Below are 24132 nucleotides of genomic sequence, written 5' to 3'. Positions count from 1 at the left end.
AGGATGATATATCCTCGTATTTGTACTCCAAGGATATAATAAATATATATATGTATTTTTTTAGTATTGAAGTACAGTTAACACACAATGTCACATTAGTTTCAGGTGTACACTTATATTTTTTAATGTCCATATTACTCTTGCCAGAGCTGCTAGTTCATATGCTTCTGTCTTCAGAGTTGTCTATATAGAACTGCTGATTTAGATTGAAATTTGATTTAAGCAATAGCTTTAGATAAGTTAATAAGTATATATCCACTTCTGATTATAAAAAAAACCTAAAAGCTGTTGACATAAATATATAACTTAAATTATCTTATTGACTAATTTATCTAGTTCCTGCCTTTAACCTATATAGCTCCAATAATTTATAATCTAGACCAGGAATTGGCTACTATAGCCCTATACACCAGATCCAGCTTATCGCCTGTTTTTGTACAGCCTAGAAACTGAGGATGGTTTTTTTCCATTTTTGAAATATTTGTTAAAATAAAAAATGAAGATTGCAACAGTAAGCACATGTAGGCAGCAAAGCCTAAATTAATTACTCTCTGGCACTTATAGAGAAAGCTTGGTGAGAGATGCAAACTATAAATTTATCATCTTAGAAGACTTATAGCTGGGTGAGTCTGCTGCAGGGCTTTAAAAAAATGCGTATGTCCCCAGCCCTCACCCTTGATGATTTACCTAATGGTCTCTTTTCCTTTTCTTACATGTATAACCTTATAGGTAAGTTGTGCCAGAAGACAGTTATATTAAAAAATGAAGAAGTTTGGCTGCTGTTAGTAGCAAACATGTTCTCCTAGCAAGCGGAGTGGTGCTGATGACACAGAACCTCAGGGTTGGAGTAGATCTTGAACAGTTCTCTAGTTTGCAAGAATCTTTTCCCATCTTCATCTTCCCAATAATTACATAGCAACCACCTAAGTACTGGTTCTGAGCCGTGCGCTGGAGATCAAGAAACAAGACAGGGTGTCTGCGGTCAGCAGTTGGTAGAAAGGGAGAAGTCAAAGATCGGGAGGAAAAAAGTAGAATGTAACTTAAAAGCTAAAAAAGAGATTTGGACAAGATAATGTGGAGGCTCAGAGGGTAAAGGGTATTTACCTCTTTCCAGGGACATGTGGGGAGCAAACATCAGACAGGCAAGTTTCACAGGAGGTAACAATTTGAGCTTTTAAAGGGTAAATAGGAGAGGTCAGCAGAGTGAGATTTGGTAAAAACTATACAAAATTGGATTACACTAAGGCCCATCTTAGCTTTAAAAAAAATTTCTAAAGAAATGATCCTGGGGCCCCTATAAAATTTGGAGGGTAAAAGGCCAGAGAGCCCTAATAACGGAGTTTGGTGATCCTTTGTTACTATTTTGCATTTTCTGCCAACTTTTTTTATTGTTATCATTGGTAACATTTGTATGTAATGGACAAAGTTAATTTTAAGAACATAAATAGGTCATATCACTGGCTTATTTCTGTCATTTCAACTCTGGCTTAAAAGAGAGATGTAGGTATGTTAGTCATTATAAGCAACTAATCTATGGTAGGAGGCACACTGAACTTAAGAATCAGAGGTCTTGCTTCTTACTCTGTAAAGGCATCGGCTCTCAACTACTCAGATACAGTTTCCTCCTTTGTAATGAAATAAACTGTTTTGTCTTTTTTTTTTTTTTTTTAGCTCATATAAGATAGTGTACTATAGAGATGCCTTTTTCCTTTTCCTTTTAATTACATTTTAACCATGTCCTGGGTTCAGAGTACAAGTAAACCATACCCTAAAAACGATACAGAGGTGAACATGACAAATATTTAAATGGCTGCTCTACGCCCAACATTTTTAAGGTTGCTGGGGACGCGGATAGAGCTAATAAATAAGGCCGCGGGTGTCTGTTCTCATGGAGATTGTCAAGTACACCCTTAAGAAACTTGTGATAGGGTGGGAAAACAGGCTGTAGATAACTAGTTTAATAAAGCTGTATATTAAATGTTTTCTCTGCTACCTTATATTTATTTACTCATTTGATCCTCACAACAATTCTACAGATATGGCCACAGTTCATCGAATCTCCGATGCCTATAAGGCATCATTTTAATGTAAATTATAAAATGCACCCCAGTCAGATACTGCTGAGATGAGAAAATGTGAAAAAAAAATGTTCAGTTCAGCAAAGTCTGGTATTATTACCTCCATTTTACAGATGAGGAAACAGGCCCAGGGAAGGTAAGTGATTTGCTTGAGAATACAAAATTGGTCGGTAGTGGAGTCAGGATTTGAACCAGGAAATTTGGCTCTCAAATCTGTGTTCTTATTCATTGCCTCACAGGAAGTAGGGATACATGAATTGTAGGCCAAGTACTGTGGGACCACAGATTAATCAGTTGGTGATAAAATGAAAGATTCAGAGGGGGTGGCTGGATTTGGACTCATGCATGAGATTTTTCTAAGGAGAGGAGGGAAGTAAGGTAATGAGGATTTGAAAGTTCCTATAGAGTATAAGTGGGCACACTTTCGCTCTCCTCCGCTCTCCCCGGGCCTCTTTACCTCCAAAATACCAGATTATTCACCTTACTTACCGGAAATTATCCATTGCGTCCCAGTACCAAGGTCCTTTGGGATGCCCCATTTTTCATAGTGACCTCTTCTATACATACCTAAAACTTATCATTAGGGCAACGGAGGTGATTCTTTACATCAGCAAGCTAGTGGGAGTTAGTCTGATTGCCTCTCTGCTCAAGATGAAACCTGAAGATATGTGGTTCTATAGAGTTTGATTATTTTACTACTCCATTTTCACTGCTACTCCATGCCAACAACATTTTATCACTTTTTTTAATTCCTACCTTCAACTTGTCACAGAATAACTTGTAACTGGTTACTAAAGATAAGTGAAATCCGGTATAAATAACATAGTTTATTATAACAGGGATGTTTGTGGGTGCAGTACTATCTATGAGAATATAATGAAATAAGCACAATACATCATGGTTAGTTAACACAGTCTATCTTACTGCTTTGGTTCTGTGTATCTATTCTTTATATGTGCCTTGCTTTTAAAGAAAACTTTAAAACTTCCAAGTTACTACATGTGTTTAACAAAAGAATTCCTTTACAAAATTTTGGAAGCACTCATAATAGTAATAATAGCTAATATTCATTAACCATTTCCTATGAGCCTGGCACCATACTAATGATGTGATGTGTGGTGATTAACATAACAAAATAAAATTTTTTTAAAAAGTACTTTTAATGTATTAATGCATTTATTTTTTTTTTTTAAAGATTTTATTTATTTATTTGAGAGAGAGAGAGAATGAGAGATAGCACGAGAGGGAAGAGGGTCAGAGGGAGAAGCAGACTCCCTGCTGAGCAGGGAGCCTGATGTGGGACTCGATCCTGGGACTCCAGGATCATGACCTGAGCCGAAGGCAGTCGTTTAACCAACTGAGCCACCCAGGCGCCCCTGTATTAATGCATTTATTAAGTACTATCATATTTCCCTCATTTTGTAAATAAGGGAAGTGGGGCCAGAATCTGAAACCAGGCAGCTAGCCTCCAGAGCCCACACTCTTACCTGTTAGGTTTCTATAGTGCGTGTGACCATATGTTTACAGTGTTTCTCTTAATAGGCTAGTTGTTCACTTAAAAAACTGGGGAACACTGTCTCTGCTAGAAGATGATGTGAGATATAGGAAGAAGCATAGTTTTAATTCTTTGTGTTTGTCCAGTGGTGACATCTTGTGGAGATGGCTTAATTATCCTTTATCACTGTGAATTTTTATACTTTGTCAAACTAGCACTACTCCCGATTTGCAGGTTTTTAAATGGTGCCATATTGTGTGCCTTCCAGAATTTTAATGACAGCTGTATACCCTGGCCTTAAAAGGCTCTGGAAGTATTTTAAGTATGTGATTCTAATTATCTAATTTGGGTGGGGATCAAGTAATAATGCTTATAATGTTGTTATCCCTTGCTCACCCTCCCCAACCCTTTATTTTCTTGTAAAGTATTTTAATCACCTACAGATCCAGATTTTATTAAACTTTGACTAAAATGTGATATGTCCATAATAGTGATTATGCTATCTATTAAATATACCAAAAGAACTTAGGAAATTTTAGAATTCCCTTTTAAAGTTTAGTGTGGTTCTTCTGAATTAGGTGGATACTTAATAAAACATAGGTCAAGTTAGTCATAGAGAATTGATGAACCAGTGATAACCTTTCCAGCACCCCCCACTATTTGGAACACCTCCAAGAATTAGGAAATAAGTAAAAGTGTCCTCTAAATAATAATGCATAGGTAGAGCTCATCTACTTTACTTTTAGAAAGCATTTCGGCCCCTTGCCACATCTCAAATGCATTATTTAGTGGCAGTGAAACTAGCCAGCTTAGCCAGCTGCCTGCCAAGAGTACGTTACTGCAGTAGGGACAGGCTGCTGGTGGTGGCCTGGTGTGAATACGTAGTGATGGCAGTGTGGCAAGAGGAAAGAGATAGAGCTGAACCCACTTACCTCCTGGAACAGATTGATCTATATACTTTAATTTTAAAAGTAAGTTCAAACCAATATCCATCTTTTTTTTTTTTAAAAAGAATTATGATAATCAGAAATTAAAATATAAGACATTTGGAGAGACATTCTGTCAGAAGTGATTTGCAGTATTTTTGGTGTGTAAAGATGAGATTTTAGGTTATCTTGAGCTATTTGCTTATATAAGATGCTTCTACTTTGGGAAAATGAATTAAATGAATTAATGTTCCCTAATTTCAAAGACCCTGGTTGGGATAAAGTATAAATTACAATTTTGTCATTTTAATCTATCCATGTGTATATACTTTGCTTTTGTTTTAATCAGCTATGAGTCAGTGTTTAAGAAAACAGGTTCTGGAGTCAGATCTATTTGAACCTCACTTGTGTATTTTGTTAGTTATGTGGCTGTGAACAAAATACCTCTCGAGCCTTAGTCTACTCATATATTCAGAAATAGTTACTGAGCAACTGCTGTGCTTGGTGCACTATTTTAGGAGTTAGGGATACATCAGTGAACTTTATAGAGTGTTAAAAAAAAAAATCCTGGTCCTCATGGAACTTCCATTCTAGCTGGGAGAGACAATAGGAGAACACTACTAGCATCTATATTCTAGAGGTATTTTTTAAGGTTAAGGTAAGGCAGTGCATATAAAGTTTTCTATCTGTAGTGTGCAATAAATTTGGGCATCTTTTTAGTGTTTGATTCTTCTCGTGACCAGTTTTGTTTAAAGTGAAGTTTGTTGAGGATATTTATCTCAGAAATTGATAACTAGTAATTTTTCATTGGTGATGTTGAATACATTAAGTTTCTCTAATATTGTTGAGAGGAATAGAGGAATAGAGGAATGGAATGAAAATCATCGGTCTATGTTCTTTGCTTTCCTTTCTACCAGCCACCAAAAAAGACATCTAAAAGAGAAAAACCTAAACAGAAAGCTACTTCTAAAAGTAAGAAAACTGTAAAAAGTGCTAACGTTAAGAAGGCAGATAGCAGCACCACCAAGAAGAATCAAAACAGTTCCAAAAAAGGTATGTTAGAAATGACGCATTTGCAGCAACTCTACAGGTAGAACTCTAACAGTTTTGAAGTGTGTGTGGAAAATAGATAAACTGCAAAAAAAATTGGCTGGGGGGAAGTGGTATACCAGTTTTTTCATAGTTGTAATTTTTCAAAATTGACAAAAATGTCAGTGCATGTTATGTACCTAATTTATAGAGTGGTGATACCCCTTTGAGAATCTAATGAATGCTTATCTTTTAGAAAGTGAATCTGAGGATAGTTCAGATGATGAACCTTTAATTAAAAAATTAAAGAAACCTCCTACAGATGAAGAATTAAAGGAAACCGTGAAGAAATTACTGGCCAGTGCCAACTTGGAGGAAGTCACGATGAAGCAGATTTGCAAGGAGGTAATTGGACAAATAACTTGGATCATTTTGCTTTTATTTGAAAAATTCTTCCACTCAGACCTCAGTTCAAAGCAAGATTCTTACGTGCATGCGTTCACTGAATAAATGTCTGCTGAACTGTTAAATGCCAGGCATTCTTACAGGAGCTGGGATGCTGCATTAAATAAATCAAAGTCTCTGCCCTATTGAAATTACTCCATAAATAACAGTAGGACGTGTACAGTGAATAAAGTTAAAGTGATACATTCCAAACTGCAGAGAAAACTTATTTTTTCCTGATCTGGAAACTTTTTATTGATGCATCCTTAGATTATGTTAGTTTAAAAGAAAAAAAAATCTCGGGGCGTCTAGCTGGCTCAGTTGGAGGAGCCTGTGACTTTTGATCCTTGCGGTCATGAGTTCGAGCCCCCACATTGGGTGTAGAGATTAAGATTACTTACGTAGATCAGTATTTTAAAAAACAGAATCTCATGGACCACCCTTATTTTCAGCATTACTTTTTTTTTTTTTTTTTAAGATTTTTATTTATTTGACAGAGACACAGGGAGAGTGGGAGAGGGAGAAGCAGGCCTCCCGCAGAGCAGGGAGCCCAGTGTGGGGCTTGATCCCAGGACCCTGGGATCGTGACCCGAGCCGAAGGCAGACACTTAACGACTGAGCCACCCAGGCTCCCCTTTCAGCATTACTCTTAAGAAGGTGGTATAGATCAGGTTTTTAGCTCGGACTTCTGTGAAGTTTTTCTGACACTCGGAAAGTAAAATGACCTAGTCTTGAATAGGAGTCCACAGAGATTCCATACCCTAGATCAAAATTGGGAGATTTACCATCTAGTTTCTCCTGGTAAAACCAAATTAAAATTTCAAATGTACTAAAGGTGAAATATTCTATACTTTTTTAAGACCTTGATTATTGTTTTATTTATTCATTCAGCATTCACTGAGCCTCTACTGTGTACCAGGCACTCATAGGTTTGGGGGTAAAGTTGGGGAATCCGTTACTTGGCTGTTGGGGGCTTACTGTGAGGTGAGATAGGAGGAGACGGCTGTTGCTGTGAGTTGGGGACAGTTGGTGGGGCTGGGCTGGAAGAGTGCAGAAGGTGCCACACCACCACAGAAGGAGCTGCACCTGCTTGGGCCAGGGAGGCGGGGGGAGAGCCTAGAGCATCAGCTGTGCCATACAGGTGAGCAACGTGGACACCTGTGCGTAAAAGAGAACAGTGACCACAGGAATAAGAGTTTAATTTGACTGAAGACTAGAGTTGGAAGGAAGTCTTCACAGGAGTTAGGGAAGAAAAGGAGAAGTTTTGTAGAACTCCTGTATGCCTCGTGACGGAGTTCAGTGTTTTCCCTGAAACTAATGGGAGAATGGAGAGGGGTATTGGGAGCCGATCGGCACAGGCCTGACACAATCCGATTTTTAAGAGTCATCCCAGACACATCGAGACGTACAGAAAAAGAATGGGATGAGAGGCAAGAAACCAAAGTTTGTCCTAATCAAAGTTACATGGTGGCCATAATCCACGTCAGAAATCAAGAGGGCCTCGTCAGAGCTTGCTCAGCTGTGGGCATTAGGGCACACCTGCCTTAACCATCTAGGGAGCAGAGCAAAGGGGACACTGAGAAGAAGACTTTTGTTCTAGACATTATGAGATGAGGTGCTGGGAACATTCAGGTGAGAGAAAGTGACCATTGTGATTCTTCCAAGGTAGGAGAGAAAGTCAGACTGGGCTACTGCTGGGAGTTAAATCCAGAAGCTTAGATAAGGTGGCCCAGGCAAGAAGACAGAGGAAAACAAAGGGCAGACAGTCCTGGAGACCATTCACCTCAGAGTTGAGAAGTGATTTCTACAAAATATAAAAAATTGTACAGAGAGAGGTGCTATCAAAGCCAAGAGAGAGAGGAGACAGTTTCCAGAAGGGGAAGGGCAGTGCCAGTTAAGAAAAGGTCATGCCCTTCCACTGGACAGTGGTCCAGGGCTATGGAAAACAGCTCACGGGTGGAAAAATAGAAATGCCCTGTAAACATGAAAACACACTTTCCGTACTTGAAGATAAAAGTTGAAATATTTTTGCTTATTAGCTTGACAAAATCTTTATAAAGATTAACAGTTTCCATGCTTGGCAGGGGTATAGGGAGACATACTCATGCTTAAAGTTGTAACAGCCTTGCAGGACAATTAAGCAGTATCTTAAATTTAAATTGCAAATGCCCTTTAACCTAGCAATTCCATTTCTAGGTCTCTATGCTAAAGACATAGTCACATCTGCACAAAATGATTACAATAATGTTCAGCATGTCTGTTAATATTGAAAAATCAGAACCTAACTGGCCATCGATAGGGAAATGTTTAAACTGGTACATCTGTATTTTTGGAATTTTATGTAGCAGTTCAGAAGAACATGGAGAAGCCTTCCAGGTATTGTCAACTTTATAAAACATATAGAATATTACCCCATCTATGTAAATACAGAAAAACAATATTGCCATTGATACATTTATGTGTTTGTGTAAAAACTCGTTTTTTAAAGCTCTGGAAGAATACATAGCGAACTGATAACTGGTTTCGTCTGAGGGGAGGGGCAAGGGCAGAGTGGAGTGGAGAGAAAGTTCTGTGCCTTTGACTTTTGTGAATACACTTATGTAATTTTTTTTTTTTTAAGATTTTATTTATTTGAGAGAGAGAGAGAGATAGCACGAGAGGGAAGAGGGTCAGAGGGAGAAGCAGACCCCCTGCTGAGCAGGGAGCCCGATGCGGGACTCGATCCCGGGACTCCAGGATCGTGACCTGAGCCAAAGGCAGTCGCTTAACCAACTCAGCCACCCAGGCGCCCTACACTTACGTAATTTTTCAAGGGGATGATTAACATGGAGAGGTCAGGTGAGAAGGACTTGAGGGGGTTTTTTGGACTCAGCAAGTAGGAGATAATTTTGAGCAATTTCGAGGATGGTAAATGCAAGGGGTTATTCACCCTTGGATTGAGAATGAATGACTAGTGAGGAAAGTGAATAAATTAAAGCTTCTGTTTTAAGCAGCTTGCTTTAGAAAGGAAATAGTAGCTAAATGGGGGGTTGGGATACAAGCTGATAAAAGATTTTTAAGCAGATTAGGGAAAGAAAGCACATGCATATGTCAGGCTTGGAGACAGTGCTGGGACGGCAGGGGAGAGTTACGGAAAGGGTTCCCGCAGAGGTAACGGACACGGGGAATATTGATAGACCCGGATACCAGTAAGCTCGAGGGGAGGAGGTATGTCAGAAGGTGGAAGGAAGGCGTAATAGTGGCTTCTTGGCCAAGAGCAAAAAACAAGGAAGGGGTGAAAATGCCATTGACGGGAATGATGGCATGACAGAGGACTTGACGGGGTATTTGGAGGGATTGCCGGAGAGGCTCTGGCAGTGGATACCATGAATTTGAAATGGGACCAGTCTTTTATTTTTTATTTTTTTAAAGATTTTACTGATTTGAGAGAGAAAGGGGTGAGGGGCAGAGAGAGAAGCAGACTCCCCGCTGAATAGGGAGCCTGACTTAGGGTCCCTGAGCTGAAGGCAGACGCTTAGCTGACTGAGCCACCCAGACACCCCGGGACCAGTCCTGTAAAAGTAGTATAGAAAAGTTGGTAGTTAGACCAGTTCAAGGTTAGAGTTTTGCAGAGAAAGAACAAGGGCGAACAACTGGAGTGATGTAAATGATTGACTCTATTCGCAGGAACTGGCAGACTGCAGCCTGTGGGCCAAATCTATCTCCCCATCTGTTTTTGTAAATAGTTTAATGTTGACAACCACATCCTTTCATTCCAGCGTTGTCTGGCAGCTTTCACACTCCAGTGACGTAGTTGAGTGGTTCTGACAGAAACTGTGTTCCTGGAAAAGCTGAAACCATTTACTCTCTGGCCCTTTACTGAAAAGGTTTGCTTACTTTCACTGCCCCTCAGGAGTGAAGCCCGCGCGGGTGCTCGTGAAGTCAGCCAGCGGGGAGCCAGTTGACAGAAGAGAGGGACATTTAGAAAAGCTTAGGAGTAGAGGACTCCTGAGACCACCTGGATCTCGGGGAGTTCACTTAGGGGAGGGGACGGAGTGGTGGAGTGGAGGCTGAAGCTCATCAGAGTTCAAGTTGAGGAGCGTCAGGAGTGTTGGAGGACGTAACGAGGAAGCGGAAGGAAGCCTGTAGGAGACATCTGACAGGTCCCCTGCCAACATAAAGAGCTCGGTCCCCTTACAGAAGGGCGCTGTGTAGCTGTTCACCTGGCCCGCATCTGTTACCGCAGCGGTATTCCCAGTGGCTGGCACAGCGGCGAGACCTGTCCGCACACTAGGTTACCGTCTGCTCATTGCAGTTGAGTCTGCTGAGCGGGAACCCTTGCGCGGACGTGCAGCTGTGTGTACACGGCATCCATTTCTTCTTTATGCAGAGGTGGAAAGAATATCACTGGATTTCTAAATCTACTTTTAATCTTGTTCCTTTTCACTATAGGTATATGAAAATTATCCTGCTTATGATTTAACTGAAAGAAAAGATTTCATAAAAACAACTGTTAAAGAGGTAAATATGTCCACCTTTTCTAATTTTGGTCATTTTGAACATCTAAGACAAAGGAATGATGTCTATCAAATATTGCATACGTTTCAAAATACTCATGTCACCAAATATATCACGTTTGATCCTCAAATTTTCTCAAAATAGATGGGGAAAATATTTTTCTTTCCCATTGTAAAGCTTAGAAGTACAGTGTGAACAGTAGTGACGAGACGAACGGACCGCAGCGGACCTCAGGCCTGCAAGGTCCACAGGCAGCTGGGTGCGTCCCGGCCACTCTCATAGCGAGCACAGTCGCTGTGCACCAGAGCAGATCAACAGTAGCTAGAGTTTGCTATTGGTCCCAACAGATTTCCCAAGGTTGCAGTGGTAAAAAACAATATAAAAAGTGGGGGGGAGGTTATGGTTTTTGTGTTCCTAACGTATTTTCAGTATAGGAAAATGATGTTTCTCTTGTTGCAGCTGATTTCTTGAGGCAGAGGAGACATGACTTGTCCCGTGGATGTAAAGATCTGATTTATACCATTATACCAGCAAAGAGAATGTATTTCCTTTTCTAAATCCCTGCAAGCATTGTATTGGTAGAACTTATTGCTGATCTTTTTATCTTAAGTAAATTTGAGTTTGTTGTTTTAAATTGCATTTCTATGCAGTTTTTAGTTTAAAATTTTGCATGGCAGTAACTGTTCCTTGCTTTTATAGTTGTATTTTGTACATTTTGGATTTCTTTATATGAGATCATAGATTCTCGAACTGTCGTAGTTTTTAGCGCGCTTAGTATTCACTTGTTTCGGAAAGAACTTTTAATCAAGTAGAACAAACTATTACTGACATTTATACATGCAGAGACTAAGGCAGTATTTAGTACACGAAATATTTTGAATACACATCTGTCAGTGGCAGTGTGTTCATCATATTAAAAATATACAGGCTTCAGCTATTGAGATTAAATTGGAAATTTTCTGCATGTGTATATATGTCAAATTGTCAGCATGACAAAAGTGACAGATGTTATTTTTGTATTTTTAAAAACAAATTTGTTGTATATAAAGTTTTTTTATTTCTTTTGTGCAGATCAATTTTTAAACTCTAGGTAGGTATCTTTACAGTTAAACTATGAAATGTCAGTGTTCAGCCAGATGGTATGACGGAGCAGTGAAAGTAAGAATTCAGTGGAGAAAACACTGAAGGAACAGATCGTTCTCTGCTTTGCCTCAGAAGTGTCATCAATTTGTAGTTCTAGTGTTAACTCTGCAAGTGTCTGTAGATACATTTTATATTAGGGATCAACCAAATCAGTACATCAGAACTTCAAAATTTGGGGACAGGGTGGGATTGAGTACAAGCACATTTGGCTTATAATAAGTGAACTGATTTTTATTAACTGCTTTTGCCCATATAAAATGGTGATATTTACAGGAAACCGGGCCACCTTTATAATTATGATAAATGTATGGAGTACAATGCTAGAAGATAATGTGTCTCTGACAAAGTATTTCTCAAAAGTGCTAAAAGACTTATTTTTAACATTAAAGAAGTTTAATGTATTTGTGGAATCAGGGCTTTTGGGTTTTAAATTTTGGCCAATCAGGATTCTAGGTGATCAAACAGATCACTCCTGAATGAGACTATTTTTCTCTCTTAAGTTGTCTTAATCAGTTTATTGAATAATCTCTGAATTTTAAAATAAAACAATGCTACTTACGAGAGAATTAGGCCTTTGATAAACCAGTTGAGTGTTTAAAATAAAAATCCATCCATAGAAATACATAAAAATGGTATGTGTTGACTGTTTAAAAAACCTAACAGGTTTGACTTGTTTGATAAATACAAATGAATGGAGTAAACAACTAAAGGAGACCTAAGAATTGGCCTTTGATTTTAAATATTTAATTTGTTCCTATAAACCTTGTCAATAAAAATAATAAATCCATGCTCTTGTCTCTTGCATTAATGTCTTACGGTTCCTGTAGCAACCCCCCCCCCCCCCCACACACACAGCTGTGGATTTCAGAACAGGGCTTTTTTAGGTGGATTTAGCCCCACGACCCATTTATTTTGGAGTGCCGTTCAGTGATAACGGACCACGTTCACATTGTATGGAGAGGTCACGAAGGAAAACTGGGAAGTGATCTCATAGAAGGTGGGTGATTATGGTTAACAATTGTTTATGATCATTTATTTGAAAGGGGGTGAGCAAAATCTACAGAAGGTTTGGAGGAGAGGGGATTGCTGGTGGGTGCTTGCAAGTTCGTGGGTAAGGTGTAGCTAATACGAGTGCGCTCATCACTACAGTGCACAGTGTATTTGAAAAACAAGTCTAGTTTTTATTAAGCAGTTTTACACAACCAGCTGTTCACAATCTGCAGTTAAAACACTGTATTCACTGCTATTCAATTACAGAATCTTCAAACAGTGAAAAACAAACTCAAGAAAAGTACCGTGGTTCCTTAACGAACAAAAAGTCAAATGAGTCACTTGAGACAGGAAATTTTTTACGTACATACTTACTGTACTGTACTTGAGCTAACTAGGTTTTTCCGCAGTTTGCTTCTAAGCACAGTACAAGTTTAAGTGCCCAGAAACTAAACAATCATGAGCCATTTCAAACTTAAAATATTTTGCGTTTATCACTGAACACATGCTATTCTTTAAACATTTTAAAACATAGCATTTTAAAGCAGAATACTTCCCAATCAGTACCAATGAGTCTCATCAGATAATCTAAATATCAACATTTTCCTGGGTTAACCCAACTTTGAAACCAATTTACGGCTGTTGCCTTTTCTGTGTATCATACTTTGATGGGGAGGGAATGTGTCTAAATTCTGTCTAAAGTTTGCATAAAATACTATTTCTACTTAGAAGTTGACTTTAAATTTTAAAAATACCTAATATTTTGCAACGTGTCTTTAAAGTCATTTTGAGTCCCTTTTTGAAGCAGACTAATATAATTGAAAGAACTGTTCACACTTTTTAAAACAAAAGCACTTAAGTTACCATCCACTTTTCTAACTTCTTGGCAAGATAAGCATCCTGAAGACCCTGAAACCAGTGTTTATTTTAATTGAATTATTTTGTCATGAGTGAAAAAAGGAAAAAGTATCTGCCATATTCTCAGGCTTTTAAGATATGGCTTTAAATGGGTAATATTTACCAGGATATCCCATTTTTCTGCAGTTTTCCAGTGGACCTGCCTATGGAATACTGAAAACATAATGCTGTAAAAAATACTCCTAAAGTCTGAATCTGTTATTTTAAAAAGCAGTAGAGGGAGTTTCTTACTAAAGTATTCTGACAAGAAAGATCTTTTTGCTAGTGGGTGCCAAAATTAAGGCTCTTTAAAGTGTGCCATCCACCCAAACTTGGCTCTTAGAAAAATAGCCATATTCTAAATGGTCTAAAGTATGAAGACTAGACTATCTCTACCCCATTCTTAATGACAGAATACCTATGCTGTTTAAGGAATTGAAAATGTTGTTTTGCCAATGAGTGCACAAATCTAAAATGTATCACAAAAGATACCTGAATTTAAATTTTTGAATAACCCAATGGAAAGAAATATGTACAATATAAAATAGTCTAGAAGTTTCATTTACTTTTAACTGAAGTTTGTGCTGTATCCGAAATGGACAGATTCTTATCTAAATTTTAAGTAAAAGTTCAATATTGGAGCTATAGAAAAGTCTTAAGGCTCACTGGCAGAGATACTGATAAACTGCCACAGAAGAAAAATACATGGCTTTATCTGGTTTTTTAGCAATTGCTGCTTGGTTTCTCAATGTTTGAAAACTGATGAGCCCAACAAAATATCAAATTTAAAGGGAGTCTCCAACCATGGAAGAAATCCAATCCAAAATCTTAATTTAAGGTTCTGTTCTGCCTTATTCTGAAATACAGAGGACTTAGCCCTAATCAGCCTGTGGAAAAAGCAATTAAATATAAGTGCTTCAAACGGATTCTTGGGGCTAAGAATGCTCTCAGAGAAGGTTTTTTTGTTTGGTTTTATGAAAGTGAGGTTTAACATGTGTTTCAAACTTTACCATTTGGGACACAGAAGAAAGCTGGGTCCAGACAAATTCTACTCAAAATGCTGCGATCTTGCTTGCTTCTCGAACACCACTCAAATATGCCCCTGTAACAGTTTGTGGAAAATGCCTGTTTGTTGCCTGTAAGAGATAATTGCACAATTTGAGTTCATGTCTAAGGAACTCAGATGATAATCAACAGAATACAAGCATAAACTTTCTTTGATCCTCAAAGACGGAGAGCACTTTGTGCTCCTATGAACACTACTCCCCCATCACTGCCCCTGAACTTCTTTGGTTATCCCACCATACCGCATGAGATCATTCCACAACTTACTCTGCAGTCCTGTGAAGTACTGTGTGCTGATCCTTAGGCTATGACCTCTATACCACGTACTGGAACTAATAATGAATAAGGCACAGTCCCTGCCCCACCCCCATCAGACAAATAATCTCGCTGTTAGAATCAGTGATGAGGGAGGCACCGAACATGAACCAATCCATCCACAGTGGGAGTTGCGCTAGATGGCTGGAACAGAAGGACAGAGGGGAGTTACTTCCAGGAGGCTGTAGCTGGAAGAGAACCAGCAAGCCAGGACAGGAAGAAAAGAATCCTGATCTGTGCCTTCGGGGGTGGGAGCAATGACCAGGTCTGGGATGTAGCTGTGGGGAAGAGCCGCTGACACGGTGGTTAAGCAGACCTCCGAAGATGGGGAAGGATATGAAACAGGAAGCTCCGTGTGAACCAAGCTATGTGCCATGTCACCTAGATCGATGGCTGGGATGGAGAGAAGACGTCCGGCGCCAAAGAATTCAATAAATGGAGGCATCATGATCAGGAGGCAAGGATGCAAGTACTAGCGGGGAGGGAGGGGCAGAAACCTCACAGAAATGGGTTTAAAATTTTTCTCTGTCAGGTAACTATCACACGAGCCTAAAAGAGCTTCTGGAAGCAGCTGATAGTTGCTGCCCGGCATGCAGTCATGCTCTGTTCCCACGGAGCTGGCTCTCTGCAGGCCAAGGACGAACCTAAGCCAGCTTATTTTAAATGACCTTTTGTAATCCTCCAAAAGTCAGGAAGAGAAAAGGTAACACCAACTCCCATTTTCAATGACACTAGAAGACAAGTGTGGTCCCTGAGCTAACATACAAAGTAGGAAAACAGACGAAAGAGTGCTGACAATTCCCTTCACTCTGCTACATTTGGGAAGGGGGGTGGGGTGGGGGGACCAAAAGCAACCAATTCACCCCCAAAGCATCATTTAAAAATCTCAGCCACTGGAGGCATCAAGAACCGCAGAGGCAGAGGTCGGGCATGAGTGAAAACGGCACTGAAGGCTACGGAGAGCAGTCTGGTCCCTCACCAGGTTCCCCGCTCCCACTGCCACCACCCACCCAGAGATCTGAGGAGGCAAGGGTGAGGCACCCAACAATACGGGGATTAAGTCAAGTCTTCGTAACTAAGAGCAAAGCTTCCGGCTCCCAGAATGTCAGGAGCTGCCACCAAACAAAGAAATTACATGTTCCCAGAGGAAAGAGCTACAGATACACAGACGTTTGGGGCCCCGACCACCCACTGGCAAGCTTGCAGGAGCTTTCAGCAGGCTTTTATAAGAACGCCTTGCTCAAATCTAAGACGGTCAAGGATGGGATATTTGGACATGCGGGAGGCAGAGGCTAAAGGAAACAAAACAGTCATGAAGCAAGAAAAGGACGCTACGAGAATAATCCGAGGACAAGAACATGCTCATAAAAGAGCCAAAATTTCCAAAGTCAATTCAAGGGTGGGAAGATGACTCTCCCACCACAACAAGAGGCTAAGACACAGGTGAGTAACAGCAAAGAGAAGCAAATCAGATAACTCAGGAGTTCCAATATATGCAATAGATCTAGAAATAAGGAAAAATGTAGGGAGAAAATGATCAGAAGTGAAAAAAACAAAGACTGAAGGACATGAGCATCTAGATAACACAGAAGCAAAAACAGGCACAGAAAAAATTAGTGATCAAAACAGCATAACATTTCTCAACAGAAATAAATCAAGAAAGAAGGCAGGCCACTTCATACCCATTACGATGGCATTAAAAAACCCCAGAAAATCATGGAGCCCCTGCGTGGCTCGGTTGGTTGAATGTCCGACTCTTTGATTTGGGCTCAGGTCATGACCTCAGGGTCGTGAGATTGAACCAAGCATTGGGTTCCCCCGCTCAACACAGAGTCGGCTTGAGATTCTCTCTCCCTCCGCCCCCCCCACCCCCACACACACACTTTCTAAAATAGTAATAAATCAATCTTAAAACAATCTCAAGTGTTGGAACCTCTGTGACTGCTGGTGGGAGTGTAAAATGATGCCGCTGCTATAGGAAGCAGTGTAGTGGTTCTTCAAAGAATTCAGCGTAGAATTAATACATGATCCAGCAATGCCTCTTCTGGGTATATACCCCAGAGAACCCAAAGCAGGTTCTTGAAGACACAGGTACACCCATGTTCACAGCAGCATTACTCACAACAGCCAAAAGGTGGAAGCAACTCAAGCGTCCGGGACATGAATGCATATGCGAAATGTCATCTATAGGGCGCTGGGGGGCTCAGTTGGTGAAGTGTCTGCCTTCGGCTCAGGTCACGATCTCAGGGTCCCAGGATGGAGCCCCGCATTGGGCTCCCTGCTCGGCGGGAAGCCTGCTTCTCCCTCTCCCTCTCCCTGCTCGTGATCCCTCTCTTGCTCTCTCAAATAAGTAAAATATTTAAAAAAAAGAAATGAGATCTATACATGTGGTGGAATACATTTAGTCTTCAAAAGGAAGGATATTCTGACACGTGCCCCAACGTGGATGAACCTTAAGGACATTCTGAGTGAAATAAGCCAGTCGTGAAAGGACAAGCACTGCAGGATCCTCATCCTGGGAGGAAGAGGCGCCCAGAACAAACCCACGGATGGAAGGTGGAGAAGGTGGGAGCTGGGGGCTGGCAGAGGGGGCTCGGGCGGTGTTGCTTCACTGGGACCGAGTTTCAGTTTCGCAGGATGAGGAAGTTCTGGAGATGGTGGTGATGGGGGTACAGCAAACGTCATTGTATATGATGCCACTGAGCTATACACCTAAAAACAGTCAAGATGGTCAAAGCCTCGTTCTAGATGGAAACAGGCACCGTCGTTGATGGTGTCCGGATACCGTGACTGTGGCTACACCGGGACACAGGGGCGCTTCCATCCCAGCAAGTGTACTGCAGGGGTGACCATGAGACCCCTAACGGTCTCTGCGAGGCTCATGCAGTACAGAGGAAGTAACGAGACCCTTCAAATATGTGAAACAATTAAGGAAAAATAATTTTAGAGCATTTGCCAAAACAGCACTCCAGGTACTTCCTATGGTTTGACTTCTCGGGCCCTAACGTAAAGAAACTGGATCCCAAAGATTACAGGTGGGGAGTCTGTGAAGTCTGTCCATGTTCAAGTGGAGATCAGAGTAGCCCAGCCATAAGAACCGTGGGCTGACCGACCGTGACAACCACCGACGGAACAAAAGTTCTTTACCGACTTGAAAACAGTTAACGAGGGTAAATTGTATGTCATGTGTAATTTACCACAACTGAAAAAATACGTTTAAAAAAAAAAAAAAGAGAGAGGGATGTAGGAAATAAAAACGCCAACCCCGGAGGAGGGGTAAGGGGTCCCGGAGGTCAGCCAGCGCAGCCCAGTGCAGCCCAGAGCAGGAAGGCGCCGGGAAGGGGGTTTCAAGAAGTGGAGCGAACACGCCAGCTGCCGGGCACCCCAGGAGCTGCGGGGCAGGCCGCAGGTGGGGCTGAGGAGTGCGGGGGGCCGTGACGACTGTCCGGAAAGCCGCGCGAGCGGTCGGGGACGCCTTGGCTCTGCAGGAAGCCGCACCACAGGCGCTCCGCCGCCCCTCTCGGGTGAAACCGCCACACTACACGGGCCAAATCTTCAAGCTGAGGAAGCCAGCAGCCAAGGTCCGCCGTGTCAAATCAAAGGCAGCAAGAGAAATGTCGGAAAACAGGAAGCAAATTCCTGAAGAAACGACAGGCTTAAAAATGGCTGTCCTGGGATCGTGAGGAGGTGTCTGGTGTCATGATGCTTTTAAGATTTACTTGAGGGAGAGGGAGAGCGAGACTCTGAAGCGGATTCCATCCCAGCACAGAGCCCGATGCAGGGCTCGATCCCCCAACCCTGAGACCAGGACCTGAGCTGCCACCAAGAGTCAGACGCCTCACCAACTGTGCCACCCAGACGCCCCTGGTGTCATAACACTTTTGACTTTGCTTTGAAACCCTGGACATACTCCCCTTCAATGAAAAGAAAGTAACCAAAATGAAAGTGGTCACGTTCAGGATCCCGACACGCACCTCGCCAGCAAAAAAGACCGTTCCTTGTATTTCCTCGGCAATGATATCGTAGGCTTCTCCGCTCCCACCTGTCTTCACAAAGCTGTACGCCATCTGGATCCAGGGGTCTGTGCTCCACCGAGTGACAAAATACTTCGTGGGATCTGGGACTTCCTGTGTCCAGCAGGAGGAACCATGAACCAGGAGCAAAGAGGGACTGACACGTGCTGTGGCCCCGGAGCAGCGACACCCCGTCCCGCCGCCTCTAGAAACGGGGATCCATCCCTCTGCACCCCCTGCCGCCAGCATCCACCCAGGCCCCGGACTCGTGTGGCGTGCCCTCCCCCGAGGCCTCACGTCTACAGCGTCCCCGGCCAGAGACGCACACCACACCCCCCAGCGGGCCCTCCCCAGCAGCTAGGACCCGGGTGCGCCCCGGCCGACATCCCGATGCCCGGCAGGCGCGGATGGTGCCCGGAGCGGAAGGGAAGGGGCCGTCCTGGGCCGGACCGGAACTCTCAACAGCCTTCTCCACCGAACGGCCATGGGCTGGTCGGTTTCACGTTCACGTCAAATGAATTCTGTGCCTCTGACAGGCACCAGCATGAAAAATATTTCCACAGAAACAATGTGTGAAGTTCCAACTAACGGGCGTGAAAACAAGTTTTGGGGCAAAAACCGACAACTGGGAGATGTAATCACATCACGTAAAATAAGCCAACACCCTCCCGGGGGCCTCTGGTTCTCTAATTTATGTTACTTTTGAGTCATTTCAACTCTTTCTACTCCTACTCCTTTATGCTCGAAAAAGATAAAAGCCACACCACTGACAGATCTCCAGAGATCGTGAGATTTGGTAAACTGACAAATATGAAGTACCCTGAGCTCCTTGGAGAAAAGACAGAAAAGGGATGAGCTGCGTCTGTGGGGTGGGAGAAAATTCTGGACCAAATCCCTTTGAAAGGAAAGTTGTCAAAGCTGGCTGGGGTTTGGGTTAATACAGGACGTGGGGAAAAGGCTGAGCCTCTGACGTCCTTGGGCAAACGAGGGGGTGCGGTGCTCGCTGAGGCAGCACACACTGAAAGAGGAACCGTCCGGAGATGAGCACGGCCTCTGGGTGAGGCTGACGTGCAAATTCGTGAAGCCTTCCACATCTGGTGCGGTTCCCCGGCGAACAGCCCCCCTCTGGGGTTTGGCACAAAAAAGGAAGGGAGGGAGGAAGGAGGGAAGTGTGTGATGTGAGCAAAAAAGGAAGACAATGGTGTGAAAGGTGGTACGGAATACTGCTATAGGCTCATCTGTGTCCCCCTAAAACTGCTAGGTTGAAGCCCTTAACCCCCAGTACCTCCTAAGGGGACGCTGAGAACGGGCCGTCCGCAGGCACTCACATCACAATGAGGTCCTCAGGGTGGGCTTTAACCCAGTAGGACTGGTGTCCTTAGGAGAAGAGGAGAGGACACAGACCAGCACAGAGGGAAGACCGGGGAGGCCACAGGGAGGCGGCGGCCCATGTGCAGGCCAAGGAGGGCCGCCTCGGAAGAAACCAGACCTGCCTGCACCTGATCTCGGACTTAGGGCCCCCAGCGCGGCCAGGTCCAGGTCTGGAGGTGGGAGGCTGGACATGGGAAGGAGGACGGACGCAGCCCATGCCCCATCCCCTTCGTCCACAGCAACGCAAGCATGGCTGGCTCAGCACGCTGGGTTCTCTGACCTGCTCCTTGAACAGCTCCCGGAGGACAGCCATGCACTGCTGCAGCACCTGCTTGTCATCCAGGGTCCTCACGGACGCCACCGCCTCCCCGGCGACCACCGACATCAGCACGCTGTGCTGCTTCTGCAGACGCAGGAGGAGGCATGGGCAGGTTACACTCTCTGCTTTCAGGACAGCGGTCCCTAGACGCACGGCTCCCAATCGGGAAGGACCCCGTGCTCACAAACCTCCTTATCTCCTCCTCCTTTCCATCCCCAGTCCGTTTCCCTGACAAAACTCATTATGCATCTATACATTTTGTTGTTCGCGGTTGGAAAGCTCAGGAGGAAGGGTAAATATCAAATTCAGGGTTGCTCTTGGCTTTTCCCTTATAAGAACTTGTTCTAGAAAAAACAGAAGACGGAGAAGGAACATCTGCAAATAAAATCGGGAAAAATCCTTCTCAAACGGTAAAGAAATTTTGCCAGTGGCTCCCAAGAGAAACCTTTTAAGGTGCAGTTTCTTGGAAGGAAGAAGAAAAGGGAACAACCAGGGTGATTCTTTTGCAGGACATCAATAGTACATTTCAAGTCCCCCACCCGCCGCCCCCTCTGGCCACACGGGCCAACGCCGAGCCCGCCCTCCTCCGGGCCAATCACATCTCGCCCTTCGGAGCTCACAGGAGGACCCTCGGGAGTGCTGTGCAGGTACTGCTCATTACTGTGTTGTGTGGACTCTGCCTGAGAGACCGCCCCACCAGCCTGAAACACTAATCCACTTCCCGGGGAGCGACATGAACACTTGAAGAAAATATGGCAGATGCTGGGGCTCCTTTCCTGTAGGAAAACATCCAAGTATCCTCAAGCATATCAACATAGGTCTAGAGCATCCACCACGCCCATCAGTTCCTGAGCTTGACCGAATTCTAAACTGTAGGAAGGGAAATTCAAACCACATTTCACTAGCGACTTTACCTGGGGATCCATGTCATAGAACACAGCAAAAAGCCCCCGCTTGCTGGCACTAGGAGGTACGTGACCGAAAAAGTCAGCCCCTTGAACTTTACTGTCCCAAAATCGATAAGGAAATTGCAAGGCAATCTGGAAAGTGAGCAAGAGAAAGATGGTTAGGCGTTTCTGGAATCAGAAGTACGGCAAACTCTAAGAAGCACCCTATAGTCTTTAACTAAAGAGCTATGCACAAAAACAAAAACCTAAATGCTCCCTTTCCATGTACTTGTCTCGTTCGTTCTCTTGTGAGCATCTGGCTTTTTGTGCTGTTCAGTCCCGTACTCCCACCGATGATGATGGGACCTACCGACAACCAGATAAGGCTGATCTGAAGATGCAAAGCATCCCTGAGACCTGGTCTTGAAGCGAATGTCCCTAAGATCAATTCTAGCCACCCCGAGGGCTGCCAGGATCCCCTGTAGCACTGACACGTTCTGCTAGAGAAGATTTTAAAGGCAGAGGAAGTAAAACTCTCTCCTCACTGGGACCAATTAATGAAGGGCAGGCATAGAAAGCAGCCAAAAAAAAAAAAAAAAGAACTACCTTATTTACATATTTATATGCCAAGTTCAAATTCTGAGTAACAAGACTCATTTTCCTAAGGTCAAAATTCAGACCTCGGCCGGCTCTCCTCCTCTCGTTTTGATAAAGTCCTTTTGTATTCTTCATGAACGATTATTCAAATGAAAAGAAAATCTTCGAATTTTATTTGAATTAAAAAATTATTGGGGCACCTGGGTGGCTCAGTTGGTTAAGCAACTGCCTTCGGCTCAGGTCATGATCCTGGAGTCCCGGGATCGAGTTCCGCATCGGGCTCCCTGTTCGGCGGGGAGTCTGCTTCTCCCTCTGACCCTCCCCCCTCTCATGTGCTCTCTCTCTCTCTCTCTCATTCTCTCTCTCAAATAATCTTTAAAAAAAAATTATCCACTCCTTCCCAATACCAGAAGCTAGGGAACTCCAGTCATCTGACTTTAATCTCTTTAGTTCTGAGGCTTGAGTAACATAGTCACCTTTTCAATGATGCCTGCGCCTAAGCTGTTGATAGCCTTCATCTTCTTGTCTGACAGCGGTGGGTTAAAGTGAATGGCCCCCTTCTGCAGTAAGGCCAGGGGGACAGTGACTAATACCTGTGAGAAAAAATGAACAGTGAACACACAAAAGCAACTGAACCTAACACCACATCTACTCAGTGGATTCATTTTCAGGAAAATCTCAACACACAAAGGACATTCCTCTCTACTGCCAATCATGAGACTGTCAACGTCCCATGTTATATTGGGAAGAACAAGGGCTATCATGTACCATCGGGCAGGTTGTTCACTGCACAAGGGTGCCTGGCTGAGCAGAAGTGACATCCACATGGAAGAACTCACAGAAAGGTCTTGATGGTTTAGAATAACCCTGGGTAAAGAGTCAATAGATCCCTATCCTGAAAAGCAGTACTGTAAGAGGAAATGGCCCTAAATATGGAGTCAGGAGAACTACATTTGTGTCTCATTACCGACACTACCTAATGTGTGGTCAGTCCCTGCCCTACTAACCTCGAAGAACTGAGGTAATGCTTAAAACGAAAACTCTTACGATACACAATATACGTCAATATGTTTCAGAAATGGTAAAGCTCATCAAAAGCAGTATGGAGTATTATCACAAAGAACCACAAGAAAATTTTAAGGAGAAAACAATTTATTGTAGGGTCTCTCCAATGGCTCGCAAAATCATTTAAGAGAACTGAAGTAAGAGGTGCGAACGGAGCCTTCAAGAATGACTCTCCAAGTCCCATCACAAAACCCGGCCATCAAAGAGCTGCTGTCTCTCCATACAATCAGGAAATTTCTGGCGTCAGAACCATATTACCACAACCACAGCCAGAAGCCATCAGTCCTGCTGCCAGCTCCAGAATCATGTTGCTTACAGAACAAGCTGCACCAGCAAAATGGGTTCTTCATGCCCCACTCGGGACTCCCTGATGGTGAGTGGACCCTGGGGCCTCCAGTGGCCCTGTTGCAGAAGAGCCCGACACCCTGGCCGTCACGCTTGCCAGAAGTGAAGCAAACGCCACACCACACCTTCCAAGTCTCATGCTAGCGTAGCTGAGTGGCTGCACCTTTCATATCTAGAACCTCAGCTGCTAGGAGTCTGGGGAGTGTGTGTGTGTGTGTGTGTGTGTGTGTGTGTGTGTGCACGCGCACACAGGAGTGTGCGATGTGTGTGTGTGTGTGTGTGTGTGCACGCGCACACAGGAGTGTGCGATGGAACCGAGTGTCAAGCACCCTAGCTACCAGAGCCCTATCAAAGATTTAGTGTGTTTGGCTTAAACCCCAACTCCAGGATCCCAGGAAGGCCAGAGTTCTTCCTGTGACTGTGTCACCATTTTCTGCCACAGGGAACTTTTAGAAAGTATAAAGCATTTTCTGTGTCATCATCATGCAATCAAAAAAAAAAAGGTGGGGGGGCGCCTGGGTGGCTCAGTCGGTTAAGCATCTGCCTTCAGCTCAGGTCATGGTCTCAGGGTCCTGAGATCAGGTCCCGTGTCAGGCTCCCTGCTCAGCAGGGAGTCAGCGTCTCCCTCTGCCCCTCACCCTGCTCTTGTGCTCTCT

General features: G+C 43.3%; 2 protein-coding genes and 1 non-coding gene across 7 annotated transcripts in view; 2 read left to right on the top strand and 1 right to left on the bottom strand.

Moving 5' to 3' along the window:
• The window catches only part of DEK (DEK proto-oncogene), a 33567-nt gene extending 21167 nt beyond the window's left edge, over positions 1-12400 (top strand). Inside the window, exons 8-11 of the mRNA XM_027601771.1 lie at positions 5417-5552; positions 5785-5933; positions 10404-10472; positions 10929-12400. Of these exons, the coding sequence (XP_027457572.1) occupies positions 5417-5552; positions 5785-5933; positions 10404-10472; positions 10929-10940 (366 nt within the window). The 3' untranslated portion in view covers positions 10941-12400. The remainder of the gene's footprint in view (positions 1-5416; positions 5553-5784; positions 5934-10403; positions 10473-10928) is intronic.
• Positions 12401-12780: 380 nt separating this feature from the next.
• Positions 12781-24132, bottom strand: part of KDM1B (lysine demethylase 1B) — a 56911-nt gene continuing 45559 nt past the window's right edge. For all 5 annotated transcript variants that reach the window (XM_027603036.1, XM_027603035.1, XM_027603039.1 and 2 more), the window contains 5 exons: positions 22543-22659; positions 21497-21622; positions 20544-20666; positions 18854-19006; positions 12781-14635 (listed from right to left, as the gene is read on the bottom strand). In XM_027603036.1, the coding sequence (XP_027458837.1) occupies positions 14552-14635; positions 18854-19006; positions 20544-20666; positions 21497-21622; positions 22543-22659 (603 nt within the window). In that variant the 3' untranslated portion in view covers positions 12781-14551. The remainder of the gene's footprint in view (positions 14636-18853; positions 19007-20543; positions 20667-21496; positions 21623-22542; positions 22660-24132) is intronic.
• Positions 17615-17748, top strand: LOC113928173. The gene has a single exon (XR_003521850.1). It is a non-coding gene; the product is annotated as a small nucleolar RNA SNORA1 (small nucleolar RNA).

This window comes from Zalophus californianus, chromosome 7, assembly GCF_009762305.2.
Source record: "Zalophus californianus isolate mZalCal1 chromosome 7, mZalCal1.pri.v2, whole genome shotgun sequence".
NCBI classification, from domain to species: domain Eukaryota; kingdom Metazoa; phylum Chordata; class Mammalia; order Carnivora; family Otariidae; genus Zalophus; species Zalophus californianus.
This window is presented reverse-complemented; position numbering and strand designations above follow the sequence as displayed.